General features: G+C 51.0%; 9 protein-coding genes across 9 annotated transcripts; 6 read left to right on the top strand and 3 right to left on the bottom strand.

Moving 5' to 3' along the window:
* Positions 1 to 682: 682 nt before the first annotated feature.
* On the top strand, positions 683 to 1,581 carry N7474_005710 (uncharacterized protein; the record flags this gene model as incomplete). Its single annotated transcript, XM_057197125.1, has 2 exons — positions 683 to 1,200; positions 1,281 to 1,581. 2 exons carry the CDS (start codon positions 683 to 685, stop codon positions 1,579 to 1,581), a joined length of 819 nt encoding a protein of 272 aa, XP_057054521.1.
* A 1,200-nt stretch (positions 1,582 to 2,781) lies between these two features.
* N7474_005711 (putative tubulin-specific chaperone c) lies at positions 2,782 to 4,169 on the bottom strand (the record flags this gene model as incomplete). Its single annotated transcript, XM_057197126.1, has 4 exons — positions 2,782 to 2,988; positions 3,042 to 3,764; positions 3,821 to 3,981; positions 4,052 to 4,169. 4 exons carry the CDS (start codon positions 4,167 to 4,169, stop codon positions 2,782 to 2,784), a joined length of 1,209 nt encoding a protein of 402 aa, XP_057054522.1.
* Positions 4,170 to 5,581: 1,412 nt separating this feature from the next.
* Positions 5,582 to 7,090, top strand: N7474_005712 (S53 family peptidase; the record flags this gene model as incomplete). Its single annotated transcript, XM_057197127.1, has 1 exon — positions 5,582 to 7,090. One exon carries the CDS (start codon positions 5,582 to 5,584, stop codon positions 7,088 to 7,090), a length of 1,509 nt encoding a protein of 502 aa, XP_057054523.1.
* A 96-nt stretch (positions 7,091 to 7,186) lies between these two features.
* On the top strand, positions 7,187 to 7,411 carry N7474_005713 (tripeptidyl peptidase SED3; the record flags this gene model as incomplete). Its single annotated transcript, XM_057197128.1, has 1 exon — positions 7,187 to 7,411. One exon carries the CDS (start codon positions 7,187 to 7,189, stop codon positions 7,409 to 7,411), a length of 225 nt encoding a protein of 74 aa, XP_057054524.1.
* Positions 7,412 to 7,670: 259 nt separating this feature from the next.
* On the top strand, positions 7,671 to 8,583 carry rpnL (proteasome regulatory particle lid subunit rpnL; the record flags this gene model as incomplete). The annotated part of the gene is made up of 2 exons (XM_057197129.1): positions 7,671 to 8,240; positions 8,305 to 8,583. The coding sequence occupies 2 exons, from the start codon at positions 7,671 to 7,673 to the stop codon at positions 8,581 to 8,583; spliced, it is 849 nt and encodes a 282-aa protein (XP_057054525.1).
* Positions 8,584 to 8,761: 178 nt separating this feature from the next.
* Positions 8,762 to 10,012, bottom strand: N7474_005715 (uncharacterized protein; the record flags this gene model as incomplete). The annotated part of the gene is made up of 2 exons (XM_057197130.1): positions 8,762 to 9,758; positions 9,810 to 10,012. 2 exons carry the CDS (start codon positions 10,010 to 10,012, stop codon positions 8,762 to 8,764), a joined length of 1,200 nt encoding a protein of 399 aa, XP_057054526.1.
* A 341-nt stretch (positions 10,013 to 10,353) lies between these two features.
* On the top strand, positions 10,354 to 11,764 carry N7474_005716 (epoxide hydrolase family protein; the record flags this gene model as incomplete). Its single annotated transcript, XM_057197131.1, has 7 exons — positions 10,354 to 10,574; positions 10,632 to 10,765; positions 10,828 to 11,107; positions 11,156 to 11,164; positions 11,211 to 11,405; positions 11,462 to 11,582; positions 11,633 to 11,764. The coding sequence occupies 7 exons, from the start codon at positions 10,354 to 10,356 to the stop codon at positions 11,762 to 11,764; spliced, it is 1,092 nt and encodes a 363-aa protein (XP_057054527.1).
* A 299-nt stretch (positions 11,765 to 12,063) lies between these two features.
* Positions 12,064 to 13,235, bottom strand: N7474_005717 (uncharacterized protein; the record flags this gene model as incomplete). Its single annotated transcript, XM_057197132.1, has 6 exons — positions 12,064 to 12,304; positions 12,366 to 12,429; positions 12,487 to 12,799; positions 12,857 to 12,921; positions 12,971 to 13,154; positions 13,218 to 13,235. The coding sequence occupies 6 exons, from the start codon at positions 13,233 to 13,235 to the stop codon at positions 12,064 to 12,066; spliced, it is 885 nt and encodes a 294-aa protein (XP_057054528.1).
* A 492-nt stretch (positions 13,236 to 13,727) lies between these two features.
* N7474_005718 (DUF1917 domain-containing protein) lies at positions 13,728 to 14,698 on the top strand (the record flags this gene model as incomplete). The annotated part of the gene is made up of 2 exons (XM_057197133.1): positions 13,728 to 13,788; positions 13,836 to 14,698. The coding sequence occupies 2 exons, from the start codon at positions 13,728 to 13,730 to the stop codon at positions 14,696 to 14,698; spliced, it is 924 nt and encodes a 307-aa protein (XP_057054529.1).
* Between the last annotated feature and the right edge of the window lie 169 nt (positions 14,699 to 14,867).

Consider the following 14,867-nt stretch of genomic DNA (forward strand, 5'->3'; position numbering starts at 1 on the left):
TCCCAGTACGCATGCGGCAGGCGCTACTAGACCTTTTTAGCATTACCGTGTTAGCGTCTCTTTGAATAGCACAGCCGAGAACATAGACGGGAGGTCTTGAAATATCGATCCGGAACCCGTAGTGTCGTAATTGAGGGGTACGCAGTTAACTGTTACGAGAGATACGGCCACATAATAAGCCCGTTTAGACACTCTCTACCCGGTGCCGCCACGTACAAATATTTTGGAGTAGCTGATTGTCCTAGAGGTGGTAAGGCTCGTTGACGAGGTTCGGCGAGACGGGGTTGAAAGTCTGTGGCGAATTCCGAGACTTGAACCCGGTCCCGCCATCAAGCACGTGTGGAGACGACATCTCGGACATAATGGATACAGTGTATTCTGCTGCCCTATAGAGCCCTTGTAAATCTATAGTACCTCGTGCTTTTCCTTTTCAAAATCCGATGATCGTTTCGGAAAGGCGCCTGGAGATGCTATTAGCGAGGTTCCATTTGCCACTGGAAAGCCCAAACCTTGTCCTCGCACATTGGTCCAAGGTTATTCTAGCTTGGAAGGCAAATTGAAAATTGTATCGTCGAAGGGATCGTAGCCAAATAATTTCCCGTAGTACAACTACGACGCCTATGGCCTTGTGTCCTTCTACAACCTCTGTTGTTCCTCACATGGAAGGAAACAACACCCGAACATGATCGAGGCTGCAGTCCCTGGTGTGATCGGAGCTTATGGTGGCAGAAGCTTCGCTATCCAGGCCCTAATCGTTTTCTGCGCCGGCCTCTCTATGTACAATGCCGTGGAGCTTGTGATATTGATCTTCCTCACCTTCACTCATTACCATGGTCTATACTTCTGGACGTTACTCATATCTAGCTTGAGCCTCGTCCCTTATGCACTCGGTTTTCTATTCAAGCTGTTCGACATTTTGCCCGGCAATGCACGGTGGGCTTCTCTTGTTCTTCTAACAATAGGCTGGTACGGCATGATCACGGGGTCAAGTCTCGTCCTATGGTCCCGCCTCCATTTGATCGTCAGCGGTGAATATGGCTCGAAAATTCTCACGTACACCAAATGGATGATCATTGTTGTTGCTCTCACATTTCATCCCTCTACCACAGTCCTGACGTTTGGATCCAACGGAAGCATCGACACTGCTGGCTTTGTGAGAGTTTATAGCATTTGGGAAAAGCTCCAGATGACAGGTTTCTTGTAAGCAGTTTGTCTGATACGCTTTATTAAATTGCCACGCTCTACTAACGAGCTTTTTGTTTCTCGTAACGGAGCGATAGTCTTCAGGAACTGATTTTATCGTCGATTTATATCGTCGAGACCATCAAAATCCTTCGCATATCACTGCAGCCGATCACACGCAAACTGATGCATCAATTGGTTGTTATCAACTTGGTCATCATTATCATGGATGTAGGGCTCATTAGCATGGAGTACGCGAACTTGTTCCTTCTTGAGACCATTTTGAAGGGTGTTTGCTACTCTATCAAGCTGAAGCTCGAGTTCGCCATCCTCAGCCGTCTTGTCAAATTCGTCGGCAGTAGCCAAGGGAGATCTATCGATCCCAACGTTAATAGATGAGCATATACATGGCCTAGGGTTAGCAGTTAATCCCGATCAGCGCCGTCGAATTGTCGACGGTGAGTATCCTGTTCCGACCTGAGAACTATGAACAACGAAATCATCGATTCCGCAACCCTGAAGCGTACTACTTGTCCCAGCGTCTGAGATGATTCAACCTATTGGTTTTGTCACTTCGCATTTGGAAATTGCACCCACAGTCGTGAACTGGGTCAGTAGGAAGCGACCGGGTGGTTTTGACGGTGCTTCTCTATTCCTGAGGATGGGAAACTTGGTACCAAGGAGCCTTGGGAGCATGTTGGAATTGAGCATTAGATAACGGTCTTGAATAAGAAACAATCGAGACTAAATTATAAGTTTGATACATACAAAGGTGTGTGTGTTATTGGCCTAAATTATAGCTTATACTACTCAGTGTGGTATGAGGTTGACTACGACGGTGTATGATAGGAAGGTACGTTCCAACTCTCGTATTCATAATCTTACTTTCGCAGATATGCCTAATTGTCTGCTATTTAGAATCATATACACTAGATAAATAGCCTCTACGGTTAAGACGCACAAGATCCTAGGCATCGCTATGGAGAAACCGCAATACCGACTCGGTGTATTGTTGCTCGTCACGAAGACTTACAAGGGCAAGACATACCGACGAATATAGGGGCCACTGCATCCCATTAGAGAAGTCAAAATATTGCCTAATGCACTCGATTCGAGGTTTGATCACTTCTGTAAGAAGTAGAACAGGGGGTTATGTAGCAGCAGTGTGACTGAGGCTATAGTATTGAGAACGAGACTCCTATTAAGTACTTAGGCCATGCGTCGGCTGAAGGGCGGAATATGGAGGTTATAGCTAATTGGCAGGTGTTCACCAATTAGTGCGCGTACAGTGTACGGCTGTGCAGTCTAGAGAGAGTGCAGGAAATGAGATATTGCGAAAAGAAAACATGGTAGATAATGTAGCTTTTTGATTTCTGTCATTGAAGTACTGGTACATAGCAGACGTTAGTGCGATTTAGGAAGGCCAGCCTGAATCGTGCAAACAATTTGAGTTGCAGTCGCGAAGAAAAGCAGATAGATGATTGAGACAACGCGGAACGATTAACGGCAGTCTCGCAGAGAGAAGGAAATTGAGAAAAATAACAGAAGAGCGGACTTAAAGGCAGCGTTACCTCCGAATCCCAAACCAGAGCCGGTGAACTACCCTTTCACAAGCTTGATAGCATGCAAAATATCATCGAGAGACCACCCGGGCCCGCCAGGTACAATCTCCGCCCACACCTCCTCTGGAACGGCGTCATTGGGATCCAGAAGGCTCCAGTTGGGGCTGGGCTCCGGCTTGATCCACTTGAAGTCCTCAACCTGACTCCAGCGGTCTTCGTGGTCGGGACGATCATGGTCCAGGGCCTAGAGCAGTGGATTAGTAAAAGTCACCTCCGGAGAATCTTGGCACGGCTTACATAGGCTCTGGGTATCCGACCAAATCGAATGTTGCCACAATCCTCGATAATGGGATTGCTCGAGCAGCTGAGGTAGACATCCACATCGTGGCAGTTGTGCATGCGGAACTGGCGGCACGAAACCACCAACACACTATGCTCGACGCCGGTGATATGCGCGGGACCGTTGACCTGGCCGCAGATGAGGAGACTCTCGTCGATCCCCTTAATGGTCAGACTCGCGTATGGCTTTCCGTCGGCAGTGGGAATGGACATGTCCACCACGCAGTGGCGCAGAGAGGTCATGGACGCTGGAACGGTAGATGTTGATCCCGAAGCTGGGAGCATGATGTGGAGGCCGTAGTGATCGTTTACCGACACCGACGACACAGAGGTCGCGGCGAACGAAGGGCCCTCTTTCTTCTCATGCTGAGGTTTCTGTCCGCCAGCGACGAGAGAACTTGGGGGCAGAGAAGTGGGAGCAAGCTCGGGCCTTTCCTGATGCTGCCTGTCCGGCTCATTCAGTGGGGTGGATGGATTTGGTGTCTGGAACGTGGAAGAATCCGCTGACGAAGCCCCAGGTGAACGATACCCAGAAATAATGCGTCGGCTTTCGGCGGCCAAATTGGCAGCATCGGCGATAGAGATGGCGGACGCATTCTTCTTGGTCTTGAAACTGAACTTGGTGCGAGGCTCAAATGCTGCTCGGGTCTCACTCAACTTGTCCTGCAGCGCTTTGATTGCCTGCAGGAAGGTCAGTCAGCACACTTGACCAACAAACATCCACGACACTCGCTTACCTCCGCATAGACCCGTTGATCGTAGGTGGGGATGTAACTCGCGGCATCTTTGACTTCATTCGACAACCGCACAATTCCAGCGAGGCAATGGTCCGTCGCATCCACACGTTCGCCGCCGACTAAAGAGGTATCGGCAAGACGATCCATTTGCTCTTGCAGGGCTATTGTAGGGGCTGTCAGCAATTGTACACCCAACAAGATTAGAGTGAATTGATTTTGAAGAATACATACAAGTGATTTCATGCTGGAAGTAGCGGAAGAACCGCTCTTTCAGCGGGATGTCAGATTTCGAGATGGTCTGGTTATCTGCCGATAACCGACGGGCTTGCTGGAGGTCCGCCTCGGCCATGATGGGTGGGGAAGGTCGGGAGGGTAGATGCAGATCGCAGATTGATGACCGGTGTGGCCGGAAGCTGTCACTGCATATATCGCGAACAGGGCGGAATTCTGGGATGGAGTCGTTTCGAGCTCAACCGGATCATGCGGCCGAGCGGTGCCGTGAAGCTGCAAGAAAGGGCGGAAGGAAAGGGTTTGTGAAAGAGAATAAGGCAGTTCAGAATGCCACGGCAGACAAGGATGAGGAGGCACAGATGGCTGAACTCCCGAGTGCTAACCGATGTTTCGCCTGGGGAGCTAGCTAGCTCCCGTAGCTCGTATGCGTAGATATTAAATTATTGATAAGGCGCTGATCACGTCCACGGAGATGTACAAGAGTGAGCGATCAGGATATTGTTGAGCGGCAGATAGCAACAACCGTCTCACAGTGACGTCGATCATCCCGCATCCCGCTGGGTCGGCGCGGAGATGTTCCGGTACGATTCTCAGGCCACAAGGCACCAACTATCTATTCCCGGGTTACACCACCATTACTTAATCTGCTCTGTTCAAATCAAGGACCTATCTAGCCGGGTACGCGTGTAGACCTATGAGCTGCATTCTCGAGTCTCGGGAATATTTTCGGTATAAGGCTGGACTGCCAAAGCTACCCGAGATGGCAGTCAATAGGGAAGGTTAGGGTCTACAAGCTATCCCTTCCGGTGCTGGAGTGGCGCAATTTGGACTGCCCTTTGTAGAATTCAGTGCAAAATTACCATTGGACCTCTGGAGCTCGGTGGTCGGACCAAATCTTAGTGTCAGCCATGGCGCTAGGGGTGGGGCAAGGAAACAAAGAAATACGGACCCTGGGCCGTGTGATATCACGCCCCTTCGACCTGGGCTGGCCTAGTTTGCCTTGTTTCAGTTAGCATGAGAAGAGCTAGCTCTGTCTAACGGTTCATGGGCGTTAAGAGTGGCCCATTTGCCGGACTTTCCTCCTGAGCACGACCATGCTGGTTAACCTCGTAGTCGCCGCCAGCTGTGATCCATGGAATCACCCCCTGACTTACCCCGCAGAGTAAATATTCCGCTCTATTGAAGTATAGAAAGAGTAAAGTGCCACAGTCCGGTCAATTTTATTGCACCCGACGGCGTCATTCCTCATCGCTGAGTGGATGGCTTGACTGTATATACTCGGGGTGGTGCCGTCTCTTGAATTTGGCGCAGCGTGTTAGTTGGGACCGAGTTCCTGCAATCTGCTGTATATAGACACTCGGGATGATCATGTAGTTTGAGCAATTAACCGTTACAGATACTAGCACGTGTTCGTGAACTTCCGGTACGGCGCATTCGGATGTGTCGCGCACTTCTATAACAGCGAGACAGGCACTGGGAACAACTTAATTCTGGAATTCCGTGCGAGACAACACTCGCTGCAAAGCCTTGATGGCTCCACGCCTTCTACTTGTAGTTATATGCTGCTTCCAGCTAGGCTTGGCCGTTGGACCCAGCTATCGCTCAGTGGAGCAGTTGGAAAGCGTACCTCATGGCTGGTCAAAACGAGGTACGCCGCCAGCCTCCAAGCGCATGATGTTCCATCTGGCGATTGCGCAGACCAAAGCCGCCGAATTTGAGAAAAAGGTCGTTGAGCTCTCCACACCAGGCCATCCAAAGTATGGACAACACATGAAACGCAGCGAAGTGGATGACTTCCTGAGTCCCTCGCCCGATATCTTGTCGCAGATTCTGTCGTGGCTAGAATCCGAGCATGTCCCTATAGAAACAATTGAGACCAATCGGAACTGGATAAAATTCCAAGCATTCGTCCCGCAAGCCGAGAAAATGCTGAAGACGCGCTTTTTTCACTACCACAACGACGCCAGTCAGACCTCGGCCATCAGGACCTTGGGCTATTCCGTGCCTGAAGAGCTACACCCCTATATTGAGATGATTCAGCCAACCACTCGGTTTGGAAATCTCGGGCCGCAGAGAGCCCTGCCTTTAGCCCAGCCGATTGTGGCAACGCCCGAGGATTTGGCAGGCGGCTGCGACAGGCTCATGACACCAGATTGTCTTCGAGATATGTATGGGCTGTACGACACAGAGGCAAAGCCCGATCCACGAAATCGATTGGGAATATCTGGGTTCCTGGAGCAGTATGGCCGATATTCCGACTTCAACACCTTTATAGGTCGGTTCGCGCCAAATCACACAGACGCCAACTTCACCGTCGTGTCCATAAATGGCGGCTTGAATAATCAGGATTCGTGGAGCGGAAGTACAGAGGCAAGCTTGGATATCCAGTACGCCATCTCTGTGGCGTACCAAGCCTTGGCCACCTATTACACCACCGGAGGACGTGGGCCCTTGGAAGCAGAAGCAGATCAGCCCAATGCGAGTGACTCGCAGAATGAGCCGTATCTGGACCAGCTACAGTATCTGGTAAATCTCCCAGATGATGAGTTGCCCGCAGTGCTATCCACATCATACGGAGAATCCGAGCAGAGCATTCCAGCCTCCTACGCGACATCTGTCTGCAACCTGTTTGCTCAACTAGGTGCTCGTGGGGTCTCGGTAATTTTCAGCAGTGGAGACTCTGGAGTTGGAGGGTCCTGCCTGAGCAATGACGGAACAAATCAGACCAAATTCCTCCCGGGCTTTCCAGCCTCTTGTCCGTTTGTCACGGCCGTCGGTGGGACATATGGTACCGCTCCTGAAAAGGCGATCGACTTCTCTGGAGGCGGGTTTTCAGAGTTGTTTTCCCGTCCTTCGTATCAGAACGAGGCAGTGAATGGCTACCTGAGTCGTCTGGGTGACGAATGGGATGGACTGTACAACCGGACCGGAAGAGCCATTCCCGACGTAGCAACCCAAGCCAGCAATTTCGCGATCCGCGACCACGACACGTACTTGAAGATCAGTGGCACAAGGTTAGTTGCTCCGAGTTGTAGATGACGGCTTCATCTGACACCAATTAGTGCCGCGGCGCCTGTATTTGCTGGCATCATCTCCCAGCTGAACGCAGCCCGTCTGGCGCAGGGTCTCCCCCGAATGGGATTTCTCAACCCGTGGTTGTATTCTGTGGGCCAAGATGGATTCACAGACATTGTAGAGGGCGGCTCCCGGGGCTGCCATGGAACGACCGACGCTGGACTCAGCACCCCGTATGTGCCGGATGCCGGCTGGAATGCCACAGAGGGATGGGATCCAGCAACGGGGTTGGGAACGCCGCTTTTTGAAACTATGGTCCAGCTAGCTCTGTTTGACCATGTTTAGAGCTGTTAATGTTAGTCCATAGGAATTATTGGATTCGAAAGTGTGTTGTGTACATTACAGAGTAGAAGAGAGAAATATGGAACCTGACCAATCAGGCCGGTATACCACGTGACCCGCAAGCTGACCGCCGCAGCTCCGTCACCGTGCTGGACAGCAACTATCCATCCTCTCTTCCCGGCCAGCTCTATCGCCATTGCAACCAGTCCACGAGCTTATCCACGCCCATATCTCTCTACATCTTCATTCTATCCCGCACATCATGGCCGCCGACCTCAAAACCCTTGTTTCGGAGCTCCACAAGGCTCTGGAGCAGAAGCAACTCGACGCCGCCAACAACCTCCTCAGCCAAGCCAAGCGCGCCCTCCTCCTCCAGAACGCCCTGGTCCCGACCTCATCCACATCTCCACAACTCGTGGCTTTGGCGCGGCAGGTCCTCGAGCTGGGCGCTCTCGCCGCCATCCGACAGACCGACGCGCAGGCCTTCACACGGTACTACCAGCAGCTGCAGCCGTTCTACGACCTTGAGCGGGATGCCGGCACGCCCGGTTCGAATGCATCCAAGATGGATTTCAGCACCAGCCAGCGCAGCAAGATCACAGGGCTGTACCTGCTCCTCCTGTTGAGCATGGGTGACAGCGCAAACTTCCATACCGTGCTGGAGGGATTGGTCGAGGAGGCTATTTTGAAGGGTGGTCGTATCGAGGATGATGCCTACATCAAGTATCCGGTTGACCTGGAGCGAAACTTGATGGAGGGGAGCTATGATAAGGTTTGGCGGGAGACAAAGTCGGAGCGGGTTCCGTCCGAAGACTTTGGGTTGTTTTCGAATGTAAGCGAGCGTCTCTTTTACTTACGATTGGTATCAGGGACTAATATTTTCCTTCTTGTTACAGGTCCTCATCGGCACCATCCGCAGCGAAATCGCCGACTGCTCCGAAAAAGCATACGCATCCCTGCCCATCTCCAACGCCAAGAATCTCCTCTTCCTCGAGTCGGAGGGTGCTGTCATCGAGTTTGCCCAGCAACGCGGCTGGATTCTTCGTGATGGCCGGATATATTTCCCCGTTGAGCCTGAGGCGGCTACCCGGTCCGAGAAGGATATCCTGGTGGCCAGCGGCACGGTCATTGAGAATACGCTAGGCTACGCCCGGGAACTGGAGACGATTGTCTAAGTCATTCTCTCTGTGTTTTTTTGGGGTCTGGTTGCGGATGTACTTGTATACCTGTCGCTATTTTTGCATTGTGCTTCGTCTAGCGTGTTCATGACAAACAATCATGCTTATGGATCTTTCTTGAACGTAGGATCGTGGTCATCATATGTAGTGTGGTTGGCCTCTGTCGACCTCGTTCCTATTGCACATCCACGGTCCAAACACAGACTCGTTGATCGTAGAAACTACTCGATACGCAAAGTAGTTCCGCCGACTCGGACGGTCCCTTCCACATATCGCTGGCATAGTTCATGCTCTCATGCTCCGTGAACTCAGCCAGGACTTCTATTCCCCATTCACATCCCTCGTAAGAAACCCGCACGACTCTCGTGCCAGCATGCATACAACTCGCCAGCACCAAAAAGTACCATCCATCAACGACTCGAGTGGTCTTTAACACCTGTAACCGCCAAACACCACCACCGAGGCCTAGCTCGGCCAGAACCTCTCCTCTGCGCGTGGCATGGTACACCCGCAAACTCTCATCGTAGCTTCCAGTCAAAAGAAAAGGTGCGTCGTCTGTTAACGGAATAGGTAAAGGGAGAATAGCCGTGACGCCGGCGGTGTGATGACGAGATCGGTCGTCATGGGCAATCAGGAGAGAAGCGAGGGGCTCGATTTCTGATTCGGAGTCTGATGATTCCTTGCTGAATCGACGGGTATGCAGTGATCCGAAGTCATCGCCCGTAAACATAAACGGGATATCATGACCCTCCTCCGATTTGGAGTCTGGAGTAAGTGGTTCTCGGTATGTAGCAAGCGCGACAAACCAAACCTCGATCATCTGCCTTGCGGCGAAATTGCCCCATTCGCCGATGCTGTCTTCATCGAGCAGACTTCGTTCCGTCCCGAAGACGGCTGTTCGACTATCGGAGAAGGTGACGGCAAAGCCATCGGCTGCATCTTGCCGGAACCAGCTCTGTGGCACCCAGGCTAGAAACAATGCTGGGATAGCCGGGTCTTCGTGGATCTGTTTGGTCCATTTGTGGTTGAGAATTGGGTGTGACAACTCGGTCGACACTTGGAAGAGAGCTACGGACCCCACACTGCTGGCGATGGCGAGTGTATTCGGGTCTGTTGGGTGGAAGTGCAGGTCAAAGACCGCATAGGGCAGAGCGAGCCTTTGGATTTGGGATCTGGGGGGTCGTTAGCATTTGATCTGAGATATATTTTTTGGGTTTTCTGACAATGTCTTCTGGACGGGATCTAGGTGCCATAATTGTAGGCTACCGGTCTTGGTCTGCTGGATGTCTCCATTCTCATCTTTGGTTTCGGTCAAGAGGTAGGTGCCGATGACAAAATAGTCGGGGCACGCGGGACAAAATTGCAGGCAGCTTGGTGGTTGGTCTAGAAAGACTGTTATTGCTGATTGAGGGTGTTGCGCGGGCATTGCAACGTGTGTCTCGTCAATTCATGTGGTGGTGTAGAGTGTGATGCATCGACACCCTTGTATCTCTGCCCAGGTCGAAGTTGTTGAACAGATACATATCGGGGAATGTTATCGACCTCAAGGGTGCGGGCGGTGAGAATGCCATAGCATGCGCTGAACCACAGATGGTCTTTCCAAGTATGAAGCGAAACAATCACATTTGTCATATGTACTTGAAATCTTTGATTTGTAATTCATCATATTGTCTGACAGTAGACCCCGCACGGCACATGACAAGGCTGCTTGGACTGTCCGAAGACAACTAACTTCACCATCCTACACTACACTACACGACACTAAACATGTCTCTCCCGTTCAGCACCCTGCCCTCCACCGCGAGGGTCTCGCCGACCCCCTTCAAAGCCGACATCCCCAAGGCCAAGCTCTCCGAGCTCAAGCAACTGATCGAGGTCTCCAAGCTCGCACCACACACGTACGAGAACTCCCAGTCAGATAGACGCTATGGCATCACGACCGACTGGCTGGTCACAATGCGCGAGCAGTGGCTGACATCCTATCAGTGGTACTACCACATCTCTCAAACATGGTAGTTACACAATCAACTAACGAATCCTCCCAGGAAGACCTCGGAAGACCGCATCAATAGCTTCCCGCAGTTCACCACCGACATAGAAGGCATCAAGATCCATTTCGTGGCTCTTTTCTCCGAAAAGAAGAATGCAGTTCCAATCTTGTTTCTTCATGGATGGCCCGGTAGGCTGGCTTGTTAACTGCGTCCCTGATGCGATGAGTTGACCTGTCTATTTAATATATAGGAAGCTTTCTGGAGTTTCTCCCTATCCTCCAAATGTTTCGGGATGAGTATACTCCCACTACCCTGCCATACCACTTGATCGTGCCCTCATTGCCGGGCTACACTTTCTCGTCTGGACCTCCACTAGACCGAAACTTTGAGATTACCGATGTTGCCCGGATCATGGACCAGCTGATGAAAGACGTCGGCTTTGAGAGCGGGTACGTTGCTCAAGGTGGCGACATTGGCAGTCGCATTGCTAGGAACTTGGCTGTAGATCATGACAGCTGTAAAGGTATGAAGTCCCACTGAGAAAAAGAACAATGAACCTTGATCTGACAACATGTCAGCGGTGCATCGTGAGTAGCTACTTCCCGTCCAAGTGAGGAATGAATACCAACACAGGCTGGAAGTCAATGTTTGTTTCATGAGACGACCAGACGGCATGTCTGATGCCAACCTCAATGCGCTTGAGAAGCGAGGTATCCAGCGAATGACCGATTTTATGTCCACGGGCGCTGGATACGCCATGGAGCATGGTACGCGCCCGAGCACCATTGGCCATGTCCTATCCACCAGTCCGGTAGCTCTTCTGGCATGGTAAGTGCGAATAACACTGGAGACGAACCACGGAGGAACAGTGCTGAGATCTTCAGGATCGGCGAGAAATTCCTTGAATGGGTCGACGACCCTCTGTCTCCCAAGGATATCTTGGAATCAGTCACACTATACTGGCTGACTGAGACATTCCCTCGAGCAATCTACGCCTATCGGCTGGTACGTTTTTCTCCGGAGAGATATCTATTTAACTAATAAATTACCTCTAGAATTACCCCCCGCCGCCTATCCCGGCGAGCAATGATCCCCGTTGGTATATCAAGAAGCCATTTGGATTCTCTTCCTTTCCCATGGAGCTCGCGCCGCTCCTCGCTCGTGGGTGGAAACAACAGGCAACTTGAAGTACTGGGAACAGCACCAGAAGGTAAATGTTGATTCCGAGAAATGACCACGCATGCTAACAAGTACGGCTAGGGTGGACACTTTGCGGCGTTGGAACAGCCTCAAGCTTTGAAAGCGGACGTGACCAAGTTTGTGGAGCAGGAATGGCCTGGGATTGTAGGAGGCAATTGAATTTGGTGTGCGTGAGTGGTTTTTGTCCTGATCTTGGAGTATTTTATGAGCAACGAGAGTGTTCCTATTAGGGTCACAATTTGAACCAGACTCTCTAAAGCGTGATAGTGTCTTATGTCGTTTATTCTTAGACACTAACTGTGCTCTGCTCTGACTCTCCCGAAAGCTTGACCTTACCCCTCCAAAAACTGAAGTACTCCCTGGCTTTTGGCCACGCTAATCTGATAGCTGGAATACTGGCCGCGATCAATGCGGTCGTAAGCTCCACCTCGGAACAGTAGTATATTGGGACCGAGTCCCAGGAAGGATCATTACCCTTGTAGAGATGAATGACAAAGGCTAGCCGCACCGCAGCTGCAACACATGTACTATATCGTGATTTCATCAGCAAGATCTCTCTAAGGTGAAAGAAGATAGATAGAAACCTACATAAAGGCTGCCGAGCAAAGAAGCCCTAAAACCTTGACTCTCTTCGTCCAGGTGACGTGTAATGCTAGAGAGAAAACAAGTTAGCACGAAAAACAACACTGTTAGGAGCGAAAAAACAAACTAAGGATGGTTTTTATAGGCAATAATCCAATCCACAGGTTCGTCAGAAGAAATATCACCGCAACATCACACCAAAAGATCAATTCAGGGATGCAAGAGGCTTTCGCATCGTCCGTCATGGTCCAGAATGACCCCACTGGATCACACTGGAATATCGCAGTGAAAATGAATGCAATGGTCATGCAACTGACAATAACAATGGTGATGATGATCAGTTTGCGAAGATTTCGGAATAAGCGGAGGTAGAGAAATAAGATGCTGAGTTTAAGAGTTCCGCTGGCCGCGGCGTAGAGGACTTGAGTTGCCAATCGAATCTGCAGTTGGATTTAGTGAAAGGTCCCGTTCAAAGAGTTAAAGGGCCTAAAACGTACATGCCCAAGGAATATAGTATCTGGCCCTTTGACTTTTGCTCTTGTGCCGGTTCCATTTCCCACACCTGGACAAGTTAGCGGCGGTAAGGGAAATATTGCAATGTGCGAACTCACCAATGCTAATAGTAACGTGTGTTCCAATAGCAAAGATCACGGCAGCCACAATACACCAATCATCTATCCCCGATGTTTTCGAGATGACGAACCGAGCAATTAACCTTGCGACGACGAATGTTGTTGCTATCGCGGTGAGCACAGTGCAAATGACGACAAGGGCCACTCCTGCACTTGAAGGACTCTGGAAGATGGTCAGCGACAGAAGATTCGATACGCGCTAGGAATCTAATATGTATAGACGTACGTAGCTGTAATCGTGCATTCCTGAGTGGTGCGTGGTCCCAATGCTCCATGGCCTCGGACGCCTGAACGGTCCGGAGTGTTTAATGAGATAACGAAGATTTCGCCACTGCAATTTCGTTACGGGTTTTGAGGTGCGCCGATAAATCATGAGCATAAGGGACATTTCCCTTGAATTGGGCGGTTCGCCAATCATGTTACGCAGGTGCATCTCGTATTTCCTTTTAGGGCGGCTGGAGACGTCATGCCGTCTGAATATCAATCTTGAACCTCACGCGGTGGCAGGCGGATGACTAAATATAATCTGATGTCATTGTTGTTTACACTTGGATCTTGAACTCTCTTACTATTCATACTCTCTCATTTTCCACTTATTTAGGGCCATGTACAATCATTCCATCAAATGGGTACGCAATCGTAGAACTCCAAAATGTATGATCTGCACTTCCCCACACTGATAAGATCGATCGATCCACTTGCCTTTTCTTGATCTTTCAACCTCCATCAATCAACCATGTCATCACCCACCACCACAAGCCCGGATGCCATCTTCTCCGACGAGTCCAGTTTCTACGGTGAGCACTAAGACTCAAACACGATCCACGTCCACTGACAGACCCAGGCGACGTCGATGAACAAGCCCGCCTGGAAGAGCTAGTCGCTACCTACGATCCAGAACCCTACTGGTCAGACATACACCCTTACCAACTCTCCACGCGTCAATACGAGCAATACGCCGCGAAGAACCCGTCAACAACCAAACCAGAGCCTCTCACTTCCACCAAACCCTCAGAATACCTACCACCCAATCGCCGTGGAGAAAACGAATCCATCCCACACTTCCTCTCCCGGCTCCCGCCGTCAACAACCCAAGTCAGTGAAACGGGCCCGTGGATCTGGGCATACGGTCATCCACCAGCAGGCAAGACAGAGGATGGCGATACATCCGAGCTCGTCCGGCGGGGCACGGAGCTGTTACGGGCATTCGAAGACGAAAGCGCCTCGCTGCGGGCCGCGCACGATGCCTCCGGCGCAAAGACGACCGCACCACTCACGCGGAAACTGAATGTTCTCCGACGAGGGCTGGAAGCGGATATCGCCTCCGTGGCGCGGGAGACAAGGGTGTTGTGCGGGAAGTGGATGCTTTTCCCTACCGTGGACCGGGTGGATTCCGTTTGGGGTACTGTCGCCCAGGCCTTGGAGGACGGTCGACTAGGCGATATCGCCAAGGTTGCGCCGGATGATGGAAGCGGTGATGGAGGACAGGCGCGCTTGATTTGTGTGTATACGGCGAATTACGAGGATAAGGAGGATGTGAAGCGCGTGCTGAATGGATTGGTGGATGTGGGGTTGGTTAATGCGGATCAAAGACCGATCTACTACAAGTGCGATGCGTACACAATGCTGGATATCAAGTCGAAGAATGACTTTGGGCTGAAGGCGAGTTTGTTTTCCAGTCGGGATGTGCTTTCAGGGAAGGTTTGAGAGAGAATTGCATTTGCAGAGGCGTGAAGAAAAGCGATTCTTTGCAATAGATGTCTATGTGCGCTTCATTCGTATGTCTCAAGTCAGACGGTATCCGTCTGGAGCAACTACGCTGAGCGTGTTGCTGCGTGGTCTCAATCCGCATGGAATTGACGTTCTGATATCCCCG

This window comes from Penicillium riverlandense (assembly GCF_028828495.1).
Source record: "Penicillium riverlandense strain IBT 135883 chromosome Unknown utg000003l_segment0_segment0, whole genome shotgun sequence".
NCBI lineage: Eukaryota > Fungi > Ascomycota > Eurotiomycetes > Eurotiales > Aspergillaceae > Penicillium > Penicillium riverlandense.